Raw genomic sequence first — 15,633 nt, 5'->3', positions numbered from 1 at the left:
AGGCTTGGAGAGAGAGAGGGGCTCAAAGCAACAAGGTTTTAAAGCTGTGTTCTTAGGGCACATTTCAGATGCCACTTAGGTGAGGTGGGAAGAGAGAGAAGGACAGAGGTGGGGAGAGAGGAGGGAGCAGAGCAAACTGACAGGGCTCTGGATTTTCCTTCCAAATTCAGATTAGAGAAGCCACGTTTTTATCTGGTTTATATACTTGACATCTAGATCAGATTGAGGTTGAAAAAGTGTTTCCACTGCTTTAAAAAAGTGTTGAAAAGAACGAGGTGCAGTGGTGGTGCCTGTAGTCCTGCTACTAAGGAGGCTGAGGCAGGAGGATCGCTGAGTCCGGGAGTTTGAGGCCAGCTGGGGCAACAGAGTGAGACCCCATCTCTTAAAAAACAAAACAAAAAACTGTTGAAAAGCAGATGGCCACACAGAAGACACAGTACGAGCCACGTAGTTTCAGGAAAGCACACGTGCTGACTTACTGGTTGCATCACTGGTAATCTGCCGCCATGTGTCGTGCTCGGGTGAAGGGCTGCCTGTGGCTTTCCGCCCCCCTGCTTGTCTGTGGCTGCCCAGGGTCGGCGGCGGAGGCCGAACTGACCACCGGCATGTCGTGGGCGCCGCCCCGTGAGTGCGCAGCGCTCAGAGCTGCTGACGGGATGTCTGACGCCGGCCTGAGTTTTGTTTCTTTGTAGGTGAAATTTTTGTTGGTTTGTTTTATTCTCCGGAAGGTTTTGGGAGCCGCTTACTGTCTCTGGTGTTCTGCAGTTTCAGCAGGGCGTGTGGAAGGTTTTCCCGTTCATTTTTCTTGGCGCCTTGAGTCTTCCCAGCCTGAGGACGCGTGTTCGGCTTCGGGAAACGTGGTGCTGTGGGAGCTCACGTCCTCGCCCTCCCTCCGCCCCCGCGGCTCGCTCGGAGACTCCCACGCGCAGAGGCTGCGTCCCCCGGGCTGGTCACTGTGGCATTGTTTCCTCTCACATTTTCTATCTCGATGTTTTGTTCTAAAGCTGAGAGATTTCTCAATGTCATCTTCCAGCTTCTCTATTTAGTTTTAAGTATCTACATGAGACATAGTATCTATGACTTTGGGGGGATAATTTTTATAATTGGTCCTTTTCAAAGCATCTTGTCCTTGTTTTGTAGATGCAACATCTCCCTGAATGTCTTTGAGTGCATTTGGGATGTTTTTAAAAAGGTCTTTTCTGTTCCTTAAATCAACTGTTTCCTCTGGGTGTATTTTTGTTTTTTTGTTTTTTTTTTTTTGAGACAGGATCTCTCTGCCGTCCAGGCTGGAGTGCAGTGGTGTCATCACAGCTCACTGCAGCCTCCAACTCCTGGGCTCAAGTGATCCTCCTGCCTCAGCCTCCTGAGTAGCGGGGACTACAGGCACCTGCCACCACAGTTGGCTAATTATTTTATTTTTTGTAGAGACGGGATGTCACTATGTTTCCCAGGCTGCCTGTGAACTGCCTCAAATGGTTCCCCTGCCTCGGCCTCCCAGAGTGCCGGGATCACAGGCTGAGCCCTGCCCGGCCTCCTCTGGGCGTCTTTCTGTATTTGTTTACCTTGGTCTTGGTTTCTCTTGCTGCCGGCCTGCCTCGCATGCTGAGGTGAGCAGGGGTGGCCCTGGCTTCTCTGGGCTCCTCTTCTGTGTGTCTGTTTCCTGTTACAGAAACTCTGGCCTAATCGGGGTGACATGGGGCTCTGTGCATGGGTGGTCTGTCTGTGGTGGCCTCGTTTTGGGACAGGAGCTGTGGAGCCCAGGGCTGGGACGAGGACTGTGTGTCTCGCGTACCTCCAGCTCCCTTGGAGGCTTTGCCCCAGGTGAAGGGTTACATGTTCCTAGCGGTGCACACGGTGGACATTCTGGGCTGTGTGTGGCACTGCCAGGCGTTCGGCCTTGGAGGGACTGCCGGGCAGTGCCAGGCTCACCTTCCGTCCCTCCCTCCCCTGCTGCCGTCCCCACTCCTGCGAGGGAGCAGGGGAACCCTAGAGCTCTGGAACCAGGCTGGGCTCCCTGCTCCTGCCCTGGCCGACAGCACACGGCTCTGCTTCCCACTGTGTCTGCTGAAGTCCCCTCCCCTGCAGCGGGTCTCGGGAAGGTTGAGATGGGAACGGTGGGCTCAGCCGACTGTCTTGAACCGGAAGCACCGAGTCTGTGGTGCGGCTGTCCCAGCTCCCTGCTGCTGCCCCGTGATGCACCGCCCTTCCCTCTGAGCGCTGGTACCCGGTCCCGGCATGTGCCCACGTCCGTTTTGCTGTGTCCCGGCTCTCTGGACCTCAGGATGCCACAGCATGGAGGCTGTTGGTTTGACCTCCCGTCCAGGGCAGGAATCCCATTTGTGGCTTCTAATTTCTATGAAAATTTTTATTATTTTCATCTACTTAACTATTAAGTATTATTTTCTATTTTATTTTAATTTTGTTACAAAAGGTTTCACCCAGCATTGCACTCACTGGCTGTATCAGGCACCTGTCCATCAAACCATCCCGCTGTGACCCCGCTTAGCATTTTCTTGCGTTTCCAAGTAAGCTGTGCCCACAGGACACCGCGCTCGAGCACGCTGGCAAGCCTGCCACTAGCTAGGGTTCAGGGTTGATGCTTTTGCGAGTGAAATAACACAAATCTCCTGGGAATCAGTCCATGAATTTTGACGAAGGGGCAAACACAGGGAACCCAAACCCCACCAAGATTCAATACATGACCGTCTTCCCCAACGCTGTCGAGACCCAGATGAAATTCTGCCTCTGCCCTACCTGGAAGGTTCCACCCGACTGCCCAGAGACAGGCACTGTTATTTCTTAAAGCTTAGATTAGTTCACTCTGTCTGAAAACTCCATTTCCATGGACTCCCACGGCGAGCCCTCCTGTGCCCGGCACGGCGTGTCTCAGACTCTCGGGGGCGGCTGTGGCGTTGCCTTCTCTCCTGGGTGAACTCGCTTCTGCCTCGGACCCTCTGATCCTGTCGTCTTCGCTCTTTCCGTTGTCGTCACTATTTCCCTCCTTCTTGAGATCCTGTCCACTGCTGAGTCTCCCAGTTCACCGACTCTTCCTTTCCTGCCACGTGGCTCCTGACTCCCAGCCCCGGCCCCCAGGTGCCACCGTAACACCCTGTCCTTGGGTCCACGCGATCCCACCCGGCCCCCTGCACCTGCACCCAGAGTGGGGGTTTCCTGCCTCCCGGAACACACCGGTGTCCCCAGCAGCATCCGGTCCCTCCCACAGCCACCTGCAGGGGGCGAACACTGGCCCTGAGCCCGGCACCGCGGGGCCAGCTCGGCACTGTCGCCTCTCCGGTCCCCAGACCACCCCTGGCGCCCCTGTTACTCTGCCCCTGCTGAGTCTGTTTCTTCCCCAGGACTCAGCCCCCCGGGAGGCGTTTCACACCTGACTTCATCCCTCCTGTGTCCCCTGCCCGCTGCGGCAGGGCCCCGAGGCCGGGACTCTGCTGTCAGCACACGGCGTGCGTTTGCTGCGGGAACAGGAGAATCCGTGGACAGATGGCCATGTGGGAGGGGCTGGCTGGTGCTCCATGCAGGGCGGGTGGCGGGTCTGGTGGCCTTTGCAAGTCGGCGTCGCTCTCCTGGGCTCTGCAGGCGCAGCGCAGAGGGAGCCGCAGGTCACACGTGGGCAGATGGGCTCGCTGGGCCCAGAAAGGAGACTCACACACTCAGACAGGGGCGCAGACGGGGCCCGCAGACGAGGCAGTTTGCCACTCTGTGCTTTAAAGCTTCCTGTGCGGAATCTAAGCTCACGACACGGGGTCGCCTCCGCCCTACTGACAGCGTCACCCACAGCAGAAGCAGGGTTCAGAGCGTCGAGCGGAGCCAGGGGTGCCGTGTGCACGACCCGGCCTGAAACACGACAGGAACCTGCCCCGAGTCCAACCAGACCGCCCTGTTTACGGAGAAGAACTGCGCCCCGAGGCCAGGGGTGTTTATGGCGGGGCAGACGCAGGGAAGTGACCTGCGAGAACAGGTGTGGGGACACGTGGGGGAAGCAGCACGAGGAAGACAACAGCTGTGCCCTGCCGCGCCCGACGCTGCGCCTGGGTATAAAGGCCACGCAGGGACAGAGCTCCCGACACCAGCACCCTCCTGCCCAGCCCAGCCCGCCGCACACCGGTATGTGCCACACCAGCTGCTCCTCGGGCTGCCAGCCGGCTGGCTGTGTGCCCAGCCCCTGCCAGGCCACCTGCTGTGTGCCCCTGCCCTGCCAGTCCTCCGTGTGCCCGCCTGTGAGCTACAGGCCTGCCGTGTTCGTGCCCGTGAGATGCCAGACCTCCGTGTGTGTGCCCGTGATCTGTAGGCCTACTGTGTGCGTGGCCCCCTCCTGCCAGTCCTCCGTGTGTGTGCCTGTGAGCTGTGGGCCCACTGTGTGCGTCACCCCCTCCTGCCAGTCCTCTGGGTGCTGCCGGCCCCCCTGCCCTGCCCTGCTCTGCAGACCCATTGGCTGCAGCACCCCTTCCTGCTGCTGACCACGAGTCTCCAAACCAGCTGCCTCCAGTACAGATGGGTCCACACCTACTCCCCACTCGGCACGAGCGCTTGGTGGGCCCCCAGGTTCTGCCCATGGGACAAATGAAAGTGTGCTCAGCAAGCCCTGTGACCGCTTGGGTGAGAAGGTGGCAGGATGTTCCAGGCCCTCCCTGAGCCCGGGACCCCTCAGGATGTCCTGGCCCCGAGGATCCTTCTCTCACTCCAGCAGGAAACCAAAGCCCGTGTGAGCCAATAAAGCAGCCCTCCCTGCCAGCTCGTCTCTCCTTTGTCTCGTCACATGGCTGAAGTTCCTCCCGTGAAGGTGCACACGAACGTGTGGGACCACAGCCGGTCCTCAGGGAGCTTTCGTCCCGATGCTGAGCTAGAGTGGGGGGTCCCTAGTGGCAGTGGGGGTGGCCTGAGGGTGCTGTCCCCACAGCCACCTCCTGAGACTCCCACCGCCAGTGGGAGGAAAGTAGAAGAAAGAGTGCTCTACCCTGCAGGATGGGTGAGAAACAGGCCTGGCCCCAGGTCCCTGCAGTACCCACAGGACTGTGACAATAGGGAGGGCAGGACACGCTCTCACAGGAGCACCCAGCACACATGCAGAGCAGTGTGTGCTGCCCAGGCAGGGGGAGCAGCGAGTCTGGCAAAGCCTCCCTCTCCACGTCCCGGGCCCAGAGGGCCTGCCTGAGACCATCCTGCGCCAGGACCACAGAGGGCCGTCCTCCTCCCCCTGCAGCCCCCCAAGCACAGCTCAGTAAGCAACATAAGGCCAGCCCTGGGAAGGGACAAAAGTCTGCAGAGACCCCCAGTGTGTGGCAGGCATGCTGGGGCATCCGAAACTTGGGATGGGGCAGAACCACCGAGCTCCCAGCTCTCAGCCGAGGCGCGAGCACGGGCAGCCCACCGCCAGAGGGGCGTGGAGTCTTTGGTGCACAGAAGGTAACCACAGTGACAAGGAAACCCCAGCCGAGGTCAGTGTCTGAGCAGACTGAGTCAACCCCCCCTGCCAGCCCCACACTAATGACCTGACAGGACAGAGACACACCCATCCCGGGAGGAAATCCTATTTATGTCACTTTCAGTTGTTTACTACATGATGTGGGATATTCAAAGAAAATTATGAGACATTCAGAAAAGCAAGGAAAAACGCACCACTGTCAAGAGACAAAGCAGCCGACAAAACCAGACTCAGAAATGACCCCGGTGTTGAAGCTATCGGACACAAACTTTAAAATAACAATGATGACCATGTCAAAGGATCAAGTTGTACAGTATGGACAGCACATACAAACAGATGGGAATTTCAACAGAGAGGCGGAATCTATGAGAAAGGGTCAAATGGATATGGTAGCAATCAAAATGCAGTATCAGAAATGAATTCCTTCAGTGGGCTCATCGGTGCACTTGATACAGCCAAGTGTGGAAGCCTTGAACTTGAAGAGAGGTCAATAGAAACTGCCCAAATTGAAACACAAAGAGCAACATGGTGGGGGTGGGCTGTGGGGAAGACAGAAACAAAACATCCAAGAGCTCTAGGACATGTCAAACCCTCCTTTTTGTATGTGGTCAGAGTCCCGGCAGGAGAGAGAGAAAGAACAGGGCAGAAGACACATTGAAGAAGTAATATCTGAGAGATTTTCTAAACATGATGAAGTGCATAAAACCACATATCCAAAATGTTGTGAGAACCATACGTTGGATAACATCTCCCCTCCACAAAAAAGTGAGTGGAGACACCATATTAAACCCGAGACTGTCAAAAACCAAAGGTCAAGAGGAAATCGTGAAAGCAACCAGATTAAAAAAGAATACTACACGCAGAAGCACCACGATGAGGATTAGATCAGACCTCTAATCAGAAATTGTTCAACCCAAAAGACATCTCTAAAATATTAAACCAGAAATCTGTCCACCTTGCAAAACTCAAAGTATCTTTATAAAAAGAGAGTGAAGTAAACACTTTTTCAGATGAACAGAGACTGAGAGGCTTCATGGACAGCAGGTGTGTATCACATGAGATGTTAGGACATTTCCGCACGCCAAGGGGTATGACAGCAGGGAGAAATCTGACCCACACAGAGGAAAGAAGACCTCCACAAATTATTTTAAAAAGAAGATAAATATAAAAGGCATTACAAAATAATTGATTATCCAGAGCAAACATAGTGACCACGCATGGTGAGATTCTTAGCACAAGTGAAAGGGAAACATGAGGACAGGAACACTAAGGCTGGGGACGGACACTGCAGCAGAGCCCTGACACACAGATGAGGTGGCCCCATGGTATCTGGAGGTTAGTGTGTTATGTTAGAGGTGTGTGTTGTCAACCCTAGGCCAATTAGGTTTGAAAGGATGTACGCCAAAAGTAGAGATAAAATGCAACAAGTAAGAATACTAAACCACAGAGAGGTGTACAAGGAGGAAAGAGGAAAAAGGAACAGAAGGAATAGAGAACAACTAGCAAGACGGTATTTTACATTTAGGTGTGTCAACAATTATATGAAATGCAAACTGTCTAAACACCAAAATCAAAAGACAGACGTTTCCAACTGGAGGCAAAAGCAAGATCCAACTATATTCTATTTACCACAAGACTCACAGTAAATATAAAAACACATTAATAGGTAGGCGAAAATTAAGCAGATGGAAGAATACACCATAGGAACAGTAATCAAATAAAGTTGGAAAGGCTTATTAATACCAAACAAAGCGGATTTCAGATCATGAAATGTTACCAGGGCTGAAGAGGAATTCTGCAGATTGAAAGGGTCAGGACACCAAGGGACCTTAACAGGTTCAGCTGTGCAAGCTCCTAACGACTCTTCCAAGAGTGCTGAACGGAGTGAGGTGTGCAAAAGCTGAGAGCAGACAGGATAAGCGACAGAGCACAGTTACCGCGGGATTCCAGCTTCACGGAGCAAGGAGACAGAAAGTCAGCAGGACGCAGAAGGCCCGAGCAGCACCAGCAGTGAACTCGACCTCACTGACATCTGTAGAACACTGCACCCAACAGTATAATGCAGTAATACACCTTCTCAGGTGCACGTGGAACGTTCACCAGAAAGGCCTGCTGTGCACCTTTGAAACAATGAAGCTCAACACACTCAGAGGAGTTGAAATCATGCAGTGTATGTTCTCTGAGCACGATGCAATTAAATTAGACATTAATGAGGAAAGGAGAGCTGGAAATGCCCCGCGTATTTGGACATTAGCCGGCACACTTCTAAATAATCCACGGTTCAAAGAAGAAGCCATTAGGGACAGAAGGAACTATTTTGAATTAAATACAAATGAACAGCCATGTCACAATATGTGGAACTCAGCTAAGCCATGTTTAGAGGGATAAAATGTTATTAAATGTGTATATTCACAAAGAAGAAAGTCCTGAAATCTATTATTGGCATTTGCACTTTAAACTAGGAAAGAAAAGCAAATTAAACTCAGAATAGGCAAAAGAAGTGAGGTGCGGGTTCCTGGGCAGCGGGAGGGGACAGAGGGGGGCCGAGGCCAAGATGAGGGACACCGCCGTGTGCCCGGAACTGCACCCCGTGAGCTGTCGCTGGAGCGCTGCGGCTCAGTGGCGTGTGCACACAGGGGGACGCAGAGGGTTCGCAGCCACCGCGCTCACCGACAGGGATTCCACAGCCACTCTGGGAAGAAAGACTGCGCGGAGGAAGATTTGAGCGGCGGAAAGGGACAGGGACTGAAGACGTTGGTAGACGTGGGGGTAAACGAGTGTTAACTGGGTCGAATAATGACTATTAGTGCGGTTAGGAAAAGAAAAGCCAGGGGACAGGAGAGCCCTGGCCACGCACTGCAGGTAGGGGAAGGAGATGTGCTTCTACTCCCAGGAAAGCAGAGACACGTCAGCCCCGGACTGCTAACCGGCACCCGCTGAGATCCTGAAGTTCAGCAATAAAAGAACTGAAAGTATGTGAGTTTCTGAACCAGAGAAGAAGAAAACAAAATTTAAAAACATTAAGATACCAATGCAAATGTAAGTAGAAAAGGACTTTAAAGGAAGCATACGGGCCGGGCGCGGTGGCTCACGCCTGTAATCTCAGCACTCTGGGAGGCCGAGGCGGGAGGATCGCTTGAGGTCAGGAGTTGAGACCAGCTGGAGCATGAGCAAGACCCCGTCTCTAATAAAAATAGGAAAAAATTAGCCAGGCATGGTGGTGCCCGCCTGTAGTCCCAGCTACCAGGGAGGCCGAGGCCAGAGGATCGCCTGAGCCCAGGAGTCGGAGGCTGTAAGGCCACCTGCACGCACGGCGCCACTAGGCAGCCTGGAGAGGAAGGCGGCCGGCAGGGAGGATGGAGAGCAGTCCTGGGGGCAGCAGGCCGGCACAGCCACTGGGGAATGAGCCACCCACGGGAAATGCAGGATTTTACCAACACCGCACAGAGTGCAGAAAGTCAGTCCTGGAAGATTACGTTCAGAATAATTCCATTTTAATGTCATTCAAAACCACAAAATTAGAAAACGCACATTTCAGAAATACAGAGATATGGCCCGCCTCTCTCTTTTTTTAAAGAAAGTAACAGAATAAGGAGCAAGGGCTCCCGCAGTGGCTGCCCTGGAGGTTAGTGGGAAATTGCCGGTGATGCCCTAGTTTCTACGTCAGGTGGCAGGTTCATGGGGGTTATTATATTATGATCATCAATAATTGTTCATTAATCAATAAAAACGGGCCACATATGACCAGTGATGGGGGGGGTGTTGCTGAACTAACCCAGTTCTGTGAACCTGAGATCCAAAAAGTCAAAAGCTGTCCCCATCGGGCCCAATGCTGCACAGCCCGGGCAGTGGGTGGGAACCCAGTCCCCAGCGCTGTGGGGTTTTGTCACCAGTGCAGGGCTTCGGGCCTGGGCAGGGCTGGACCGCGATGGGGAATGAGACCTCACAACCACAGGCGAGTAAGTCACCCCCGGCCCCGGAGCCTCGGGGTGGGCAATGTGGTCATCGGCAGGCCACTCCCTCCACCCTCCTGCAAGCCACACGAGCAGGGCCCACTGAGGAGGGTTAGCCACAAATCCACGTGATCACCGGGACAGCCAGCCAGGAAGTATGGAAAGAAAACAGCGAGACCAGGGACACAGAGCCGCTCGGCAAAGCTATTTATTTGGCTCAGTGGGGCTTGATCTGCTGCTGGAGTCCCAGAAGGGCCGGGGAGGCAGGACTTCCCGGGGATGGGTGGGGCCAGGCATGGACGTGATCATCCTGCCACCTTCTCACCCTAGATTTCAGAGTGTTTGTTGAGCACACTTTTCATCTGCCCCACGTGCAGAACCTGGACACCAGCCGAGGACTCGTGCTGGGCGGGGAGCAGGTGTGGACTCGTCGGCACTGGGGGCAGCTGGTTTGGAGACTCGTGGTCAGCAGCAGGAAGGGCTGCAGAGCAGGGCGGGGCAGGGGGGCCGGCAGCACCCAGAGGACTGGCAGGAGGAGGTGACGCACACGGCAGGCCGGCAGCTCACAGGCACACACAGGGCAGGACTGCAGCTCACGGGCAGGCACACGGCAGACTGGCAGGACGGGGTCACATACACAACTGGCCGGCAGCTCACGGGCACACACACGGCAGACTGGCAGCTCACGGGCACACACACGGCGGACTGGCAGCTCACGGGCACACACACGGCGGACTGGCAGCTCACGGGCGCACACACGGCAGACTGGCAGCTCACGGGCGCACACACAGAGGATTGGCAGGACGGGGCCACGTACACAACTGGCCGGCAGCTCACGGGTGCACACACGGCGGACTGGCAGCTCACGGGCACACACACAGCAGACTGGCAGCTCACGGGCACACATGCAGAGGACTGGCAGCTCGTGGGCACACATGCAGAGGACTGGCAGCTCACAGGCACACAGCAGGATGCCTGGCAGGGGCTGGGCACACAGCCGGCCGGCTGGCAGCCTGAGGAGCAGCTGGTGTGGCACATGCTGGTGTGTGGCGGTGAGGTCAGGGCACAGGCAGGGCTGTCTGGAGTCTGCTCCCCCGGGCGGCCTTTATACCTGGCCCCAGGTGTCCAGACAGTGCAGAAGCACAACTGTGACTTCCTTGTTTTTGCTTCCTCGAGGGCATCTCCCAGAGTTGCTTTTCTGTTGGGGATGTTTCCGGGCTTTTTTTGGCTCTTAGCTTCATGACTAATTGCACCTTCTTCAAGTGCTTGGTACACATGGAAACATGCCAGCGTGCTTTGCTGGCTTCCCCCGGATTCTGCCTGCTCCCTCAAATTTCAACTGAGCAATTTTTGTGAGATTCCAAAAACTTGGAGCTCCAGATTTTCCTGTCCATGTGATGGCAGTTCTCAAACAACGACAAAACTTTACACTGTTCGCGTGGGTCGGGAAGCTCCACGGCGGACGGGAGGCGGAATGGAGCATGTGTCCCTGGTCTGTGAGTGTCCCGGGAGCTCGCTGACAGGAGGAAGGGCACAGAGACTACTTGCCCCTAGGGTGGGTGGCGATGAACGATGTGGGTCTGGAGAACGTGTGGCTGGTGACCGTGGATCCTGGACTTGAGAAAGCCTCATAGTTAGGAACCAAGATGAGTCGGCACCACCGACACCCTGCATGAGACACAGCCCGGAGGAAAGCAAGCCGGACCAAGCGTGTCCGCAGGGAAGTACGTGAGGCCAAAGAAGGGTCCCCGGGTAGCCACGGAGGAGGTGTGGAAGGCTCCAAGGCCCCTCTGCGTATGTCCAGAAGGAGCCAGGTGCACCTGCAAGGACAGTGCAGTCCCAGAGCCTGCAGTTGTCAGCACCGGTCACTTCGGACTTGGCGCCAGCAGTAACAGAATGAAGGGAAAGGGCCGTGTGGTCACCTCAAGTGATACACGGGAGGCAGCTGACAAAATTCAACACACTTCCTGACAAAAACAATTCAACGAACTAAGAATAGCAGGGAACTACCTCAACATAATCCAATCCCCAAACAAACAAACAAAAACATAACACAAGCTACCTGTGAAAGACCCACACCAAACCTCATACTCCGTGGAGAAGGCTATAAACTTTTCCTCTAATATCAGGAACAATCTCGCATGCCTGCTTTGGCCACTTCCGTTTAACACGGTCCTGGAAGTTCTAGCGAGAGCAATTAGGCAAAAAGTAAAAAGAAGAAGAAACAAACAAACAAAAAGCACCCAAACTGGAAAGAAAGAAGTAAAATCATCTCCATTCACAGATGATATGACTTTAGCAGAAAACCCTATAGATTTTACACAAAAATGGTAAGAACTAATAAATGAATTCAGCAAAGTAGCAGGATACAAAAGCAACACACAAAAAATCAGTTATATTTCTATGAACTAACAATGAACACTCTCAAAAGGAAAGCACAAAACAACTCCATTTACAATAGCGTTAAAAAGAATAAAATACCTAAGAATTAACCAAAAAAGTGAAATAATCATACAATAAAAAGTATAAAACATTGTTGAAAAAAATTAAAGAAGGCAAATAAATGGGAATACATGCCATGTTCATGAATTGGAAGAGTTAATATTGTAAATATGTCCATATCACCCAAAGCAATCTACAGATGCAATGCAATCCCTATAAAAATCACAATGACATTTTCTGCAGAAACAGAAAAACCCATCCTATAATTTGTATAGACGCTCAATGGACCCCCAAATCAATCTTGAAAAAGAACCGATCTAGAGGAGTCACACTTCTTGATTTCAAAACTTACTACAAAGCTACAGTAACCAAAACTGTGGTACCAGCATAGAGACTGATACGTACACTACAGAAACAGCATAGACAGCCCAGAAATAAACTCTCATGTATACAGTCAAATAATTTTTGACAAGTCTGTCAAGACATTTCAATGAAGAAAGGACAGTCTTTTTAACAAATGGTGCTGTAAAACCTGGATATCTGCACAAAAAACAGATGTTTAGCCTTTACCTAACACCTTATACAAAGCTCACCATGGATCAAAGCCAGAGAATCTCAGTAAAGAACTGGAAATTATTTTTAAAAGGCAAGGCTAGAAATGAAAAGTACAGTAGATGAAATTCTAAAATCCACATTGTAGACCTAAAAACAGATTGAGATGGAAAAAGAGTCAATGAACTTAAAGGGACATCAGTAGAATTTATCAATCTGAGGAAAAGAATGAAAAATACTTAAGAAAAATGAAAGCTTGTGAACCACTATTAAACAGTCTAACATATATGTTTCACATGTAATATGAAACTCAGGAGACAATAATATGAATCATAAAAATGTTTTAAGGAAATAATTAACAAAATTTCTCAAAACAAACAAACAACAAAAAACCCAACTTACTGATCACAGAAACTCAGAAAACCCCTGGCAGGGTAAATAGGAAGAAAACCACATGCACGCATATAATATTTAAAGTGATAAAAACCAAAATAAAAAGAAAACTGTGAAGCAGTAAAATAAAGTCACTTTACAAAGAGGTGTGACATTCTTACTAGGATGAGGAACTACTGACTTCTCACCAGGAACAATAGACGCTGGAGGGCAATGCAATAACAGCTTTAAAAAGCCAAAAGACAAATATTGACAACTCAGAATTCTATATCTATAAAAAAATCCTTCAAAACTAGGATTGAAATGAAAACATGGTCAGAAGTGCAAAATCTGAGAGAATTCCTCACTCAGACACCGGGTTTGGGGTGGGGGGGACATTGCCCTGCAGGAGGGAGTCGGGGGCGCAGGAGAAGGTAAAGTAGCAGGGGAATGTCAACAGCTCTTCCTCTGCCTCCTGCAACTGACGTGTAGACAACTGACTGTATTGAAATGACTGATTAAACTGGACATTTTAAAACTCAGTAATCAGGTCATATATTACCATAACTCCTAGTTTGCAAAGAGTATTTATTCTGAATGGATGCTGAATTTTATCAAATACTTTTTCTGTATCTATTCAGATGATCACACAGGTTTTCTCTTTAGTCTGTTGACATGGCAAATTATATAAGTTCATTACTGAACACCGAACCCACATTATATTCCTGGGATAAATCCAAGATGGTCATGACCTTTAAACTCTTTTATATATTTCGGAATCTGATTTGCTAGTATTTTGTTGAAAATTTTTGTATCTGTGTTTATAGAAATATTAGTCTGTAGTATTTTTAAAATATTTTTGTCCAATTTTGATGTCAAGATTATGCTGACTTTATACGAAGAATTGGAAGGCTTCCTTTCCTTCTAATATCTGACAGAGTTCATGTAGGTTTCGTAGTATTTCTTCCTGAAGTGTTTGGTAGAATTTGTCAATGAAATAATTTAGTCCTAGAGTTTTCTGTGTTGAAAGATTTTTAACCGTGAATTCTGTTTCTTTAATAGATATGCCACTATTCAGGTTAGCTAAATCTCTCGTATAAGCCTTAGTAGATTTGTTTTTTAAGGAAATTTGTCCATGTCATCTATCAAATGAATAGCTTTAAGTTGTTTATATCATTTCGCCACAATCTCTAAGATAACTGTGAAATCCGGTATGATGACCCTTCCTTCATTGCTAACGCTGGTGTTTGGTGTCTTCTCTTCTTCTTAATTTTCCTGGTCAGTCCGGCTAGCGATTGATCAATTTTATTGCTCTTCTCAAAGAAGCAGCTTTTAGTTTAATGAATCTTTTCTTCCTATTTTTTACTTCATTGTTTTTGCTGGTATTTTAATTATTTTGCTTCTTTTGCTTCTTTTGAGTTTAATTTGTTTTTCTTTCCTAAAGTGCAAACTTAAGTAATAGATTTCAGGACTTTCTTCTTTGTGAATGTAAACATTTAATAACATTTTATCCCTCTAAACACGGATTAGCTGAGTTCCACATATTGTGACACGGCTGTTCACTTGTATTTAATTCAAAATAGTTCCTTCTGTCTCTAATGACTTCTTCTTTGAACCATGGATTATTTAGAAGTGTGCCGGCTAATGTCCAAATACGCAGGGCATTTCCAGCTCTCCTTTCCTCATTAATGTCTAATTTAATTGCATCGTGCTCAGAGAACACACACTGCATGATTTCAACTCCTCTGAATGTGTTGAGCTTCATTGTGTAAATGGTGCACAGCAGGCCTTTCTGGTGAACGTTCCACGTGCACCTGAGAAGGTGTATTACTGCATTATACTGTTGGGTGCAGTGTTCTACAGATGTCAGTGAGGTCAAGTTCATTGCTGGTACTGCTCGGGCCTTCTGCGTCCTGCTGACTTTCTGTCTCCTTGCTCCGTGAAGCTGGAATCCCACGGTAACTGTGCTCTGTTGCTTATCCTGTCTGCTCTCAGCTTTTGCACACGTCACTCCGTTCAGCACTCTTGGAAGAGTCGTTAGGAGCTTGCACAGCTGAACCTGTTAAGGTCCCTTGGTGTCCTGACCCTTTCATTCTGCAGAATTCCTCTTCAGCCCTGGTAACATTTCATGATCTGAAATCCACTTTGGTATTTAAAAGCCTGTCCAACTTTATTTGATTACTGTTCCTATGGTGTATTCTTCCATCTGCTTAATTTTCGCCTACCTATTAATGTGTTTTTATATTTACTGTGGGTCTTGTGGTAAATAGAATATAGTTGGATCTTGCTTTTGCCTCCAGTTGGAAACGTCTGTCTTTTGATTTTGGTGTTTAGACAGTTTGCATTTCATATAATTGTTGACACACCTAAATGTAAAATATAATCTTGCTGATTGTTCTCTATCCCATCTGCTCCTTTTCTCTCTTTCCTGCTTGTACACCTCTCTGTGGTTTAGTATTCTTACTTGTTGCATTTTATCTCTACTTTTGGCGTACATCCTTTCAAACCTAATTGGCCTAGGGTTTACAATACACACCTCTAACATAACACACTAACCTCCAGATACCATGCGGTCACCTCATCTGTGTGTCAGGGCTCTGCCGCAGTGTCCGTCCCCAGCCTTAGTGTTCCTGTCCTCATGTTTCCCTTTCACTTGTGCTAAGAATCTCACCATGCGTGGTCACTATGTTTGCTCTGGACAATAAATTATTTTGTAATGCCTTTTATATTTATCTTCTTTTTAAAATAATTTGTGGAGGTCTTCTTTTCTCTGTGTGGGTCAGATTTCTCCCTGCTGTCATACCCCTTGGCGTGCGGAAATGTCCTAACACGTCATGTGATACACACCGGCTGTCCACGAAGCCTCTCAGTCTC

General features: G+C 50.0%; 3 protein-coding genes across 3 annotated transcripts in view; 2 read left to right on the top strand and 1 right to left on the bottom strand.

Annotated features, from left to right (window-relative positions):
* Window positions 1–15,633, top strand: part of TSPEAR (thrombospondin type laminin G domain and EAR repeats) — a 125,727-nt gene that overhangs the window by 14,605 nt on the left and 95,489 nt on the right. The gene's annotated exons all lie outside the window — the stretch shown is intronic.
* LOC123630814 (keratin-associated protein 12-1) lies at window positions 4,125–4,493 on the top strand. The gene is made up of 2 exons (XM_045540824.1): window positions 4,125–4,343; window positions 4,398–4,493. The coding sequence occupies exons 1-2, from the start codon at window positions 4,125–4,127 to the stop codon at window positions 4,473–4,475; spliced, it is 297 nt and encodes a 98-aa protein (XP_045396780.1). The 3' UTR covers window positions 4,476–4,493.
* LOC123643316 (keratin-associated protein 12-2) lies at window positions 9,859–10,431 on the bottom strand. Its single transcript, XM_045558784.1, has 2 exons — window positions 10,250–10,431; window positions 9,859–10,135 (listed from the first exon to the last, which is right to left on the bottom strand). The coding sequence occupies exons 1-2, from the start codon at window positions 10,429–10,431 to the stop codon at window positions 9,859–9,861; spliced, it is 459 nt and encodes a 152-aa protein (XP_045414740.1).

This window comes from Lemur catta, chromosome 1 (assembly GCF_020740605.2).
Source record: "Lemur catta isolate mLemCat1 chromosome 1, mLemCat1.pri, whole genome shotgun sequence".
Lineage (NCBI taxonomy): Eukaryota > Metazoa > Chordata > Mammalia > Primates > Lemuridae > Lemur > Lemur catta.
The sequence above is the reverse complement of the archived record's forward strand: the minus strand, read 5'-3'. Positions and strand labels throughout refer to the sequence as shown.

Bases quoted from the DNA above. Each gene is read 5' to 3' on its own strand.
- LOC123630814 (XM_045540824.1), top strand. From the start codon at position 4,125: ATGTGCCACACCAGCTGCTCCTCGGGCTGCCAGCCGGCTGGCTGTGTG. The intron at 4,344-4,397 runs GTGTGTGTGCCT...CCCTCCTGCCAG, and splicing joins CCCCCTCCTGCCAGTCCTCC to TCCTCTGGGTGCTGCCGGCC.
- LOC123643316 (XM_045558784.1), bottom strand. From the start codon at position 10,431: ATGTGCCACACCAGCTGCTCCTCAGGCTGCCAGCCGGCCGGCTGTGTG. The intron at 10,136-10,249 runs GTCCGCCGTGTG...TGCGCCCGTGAG, and splicing joins TGTGTGCCCGTGAGCTGCCA to CTGCCAGTCCGCCGTGTGTG.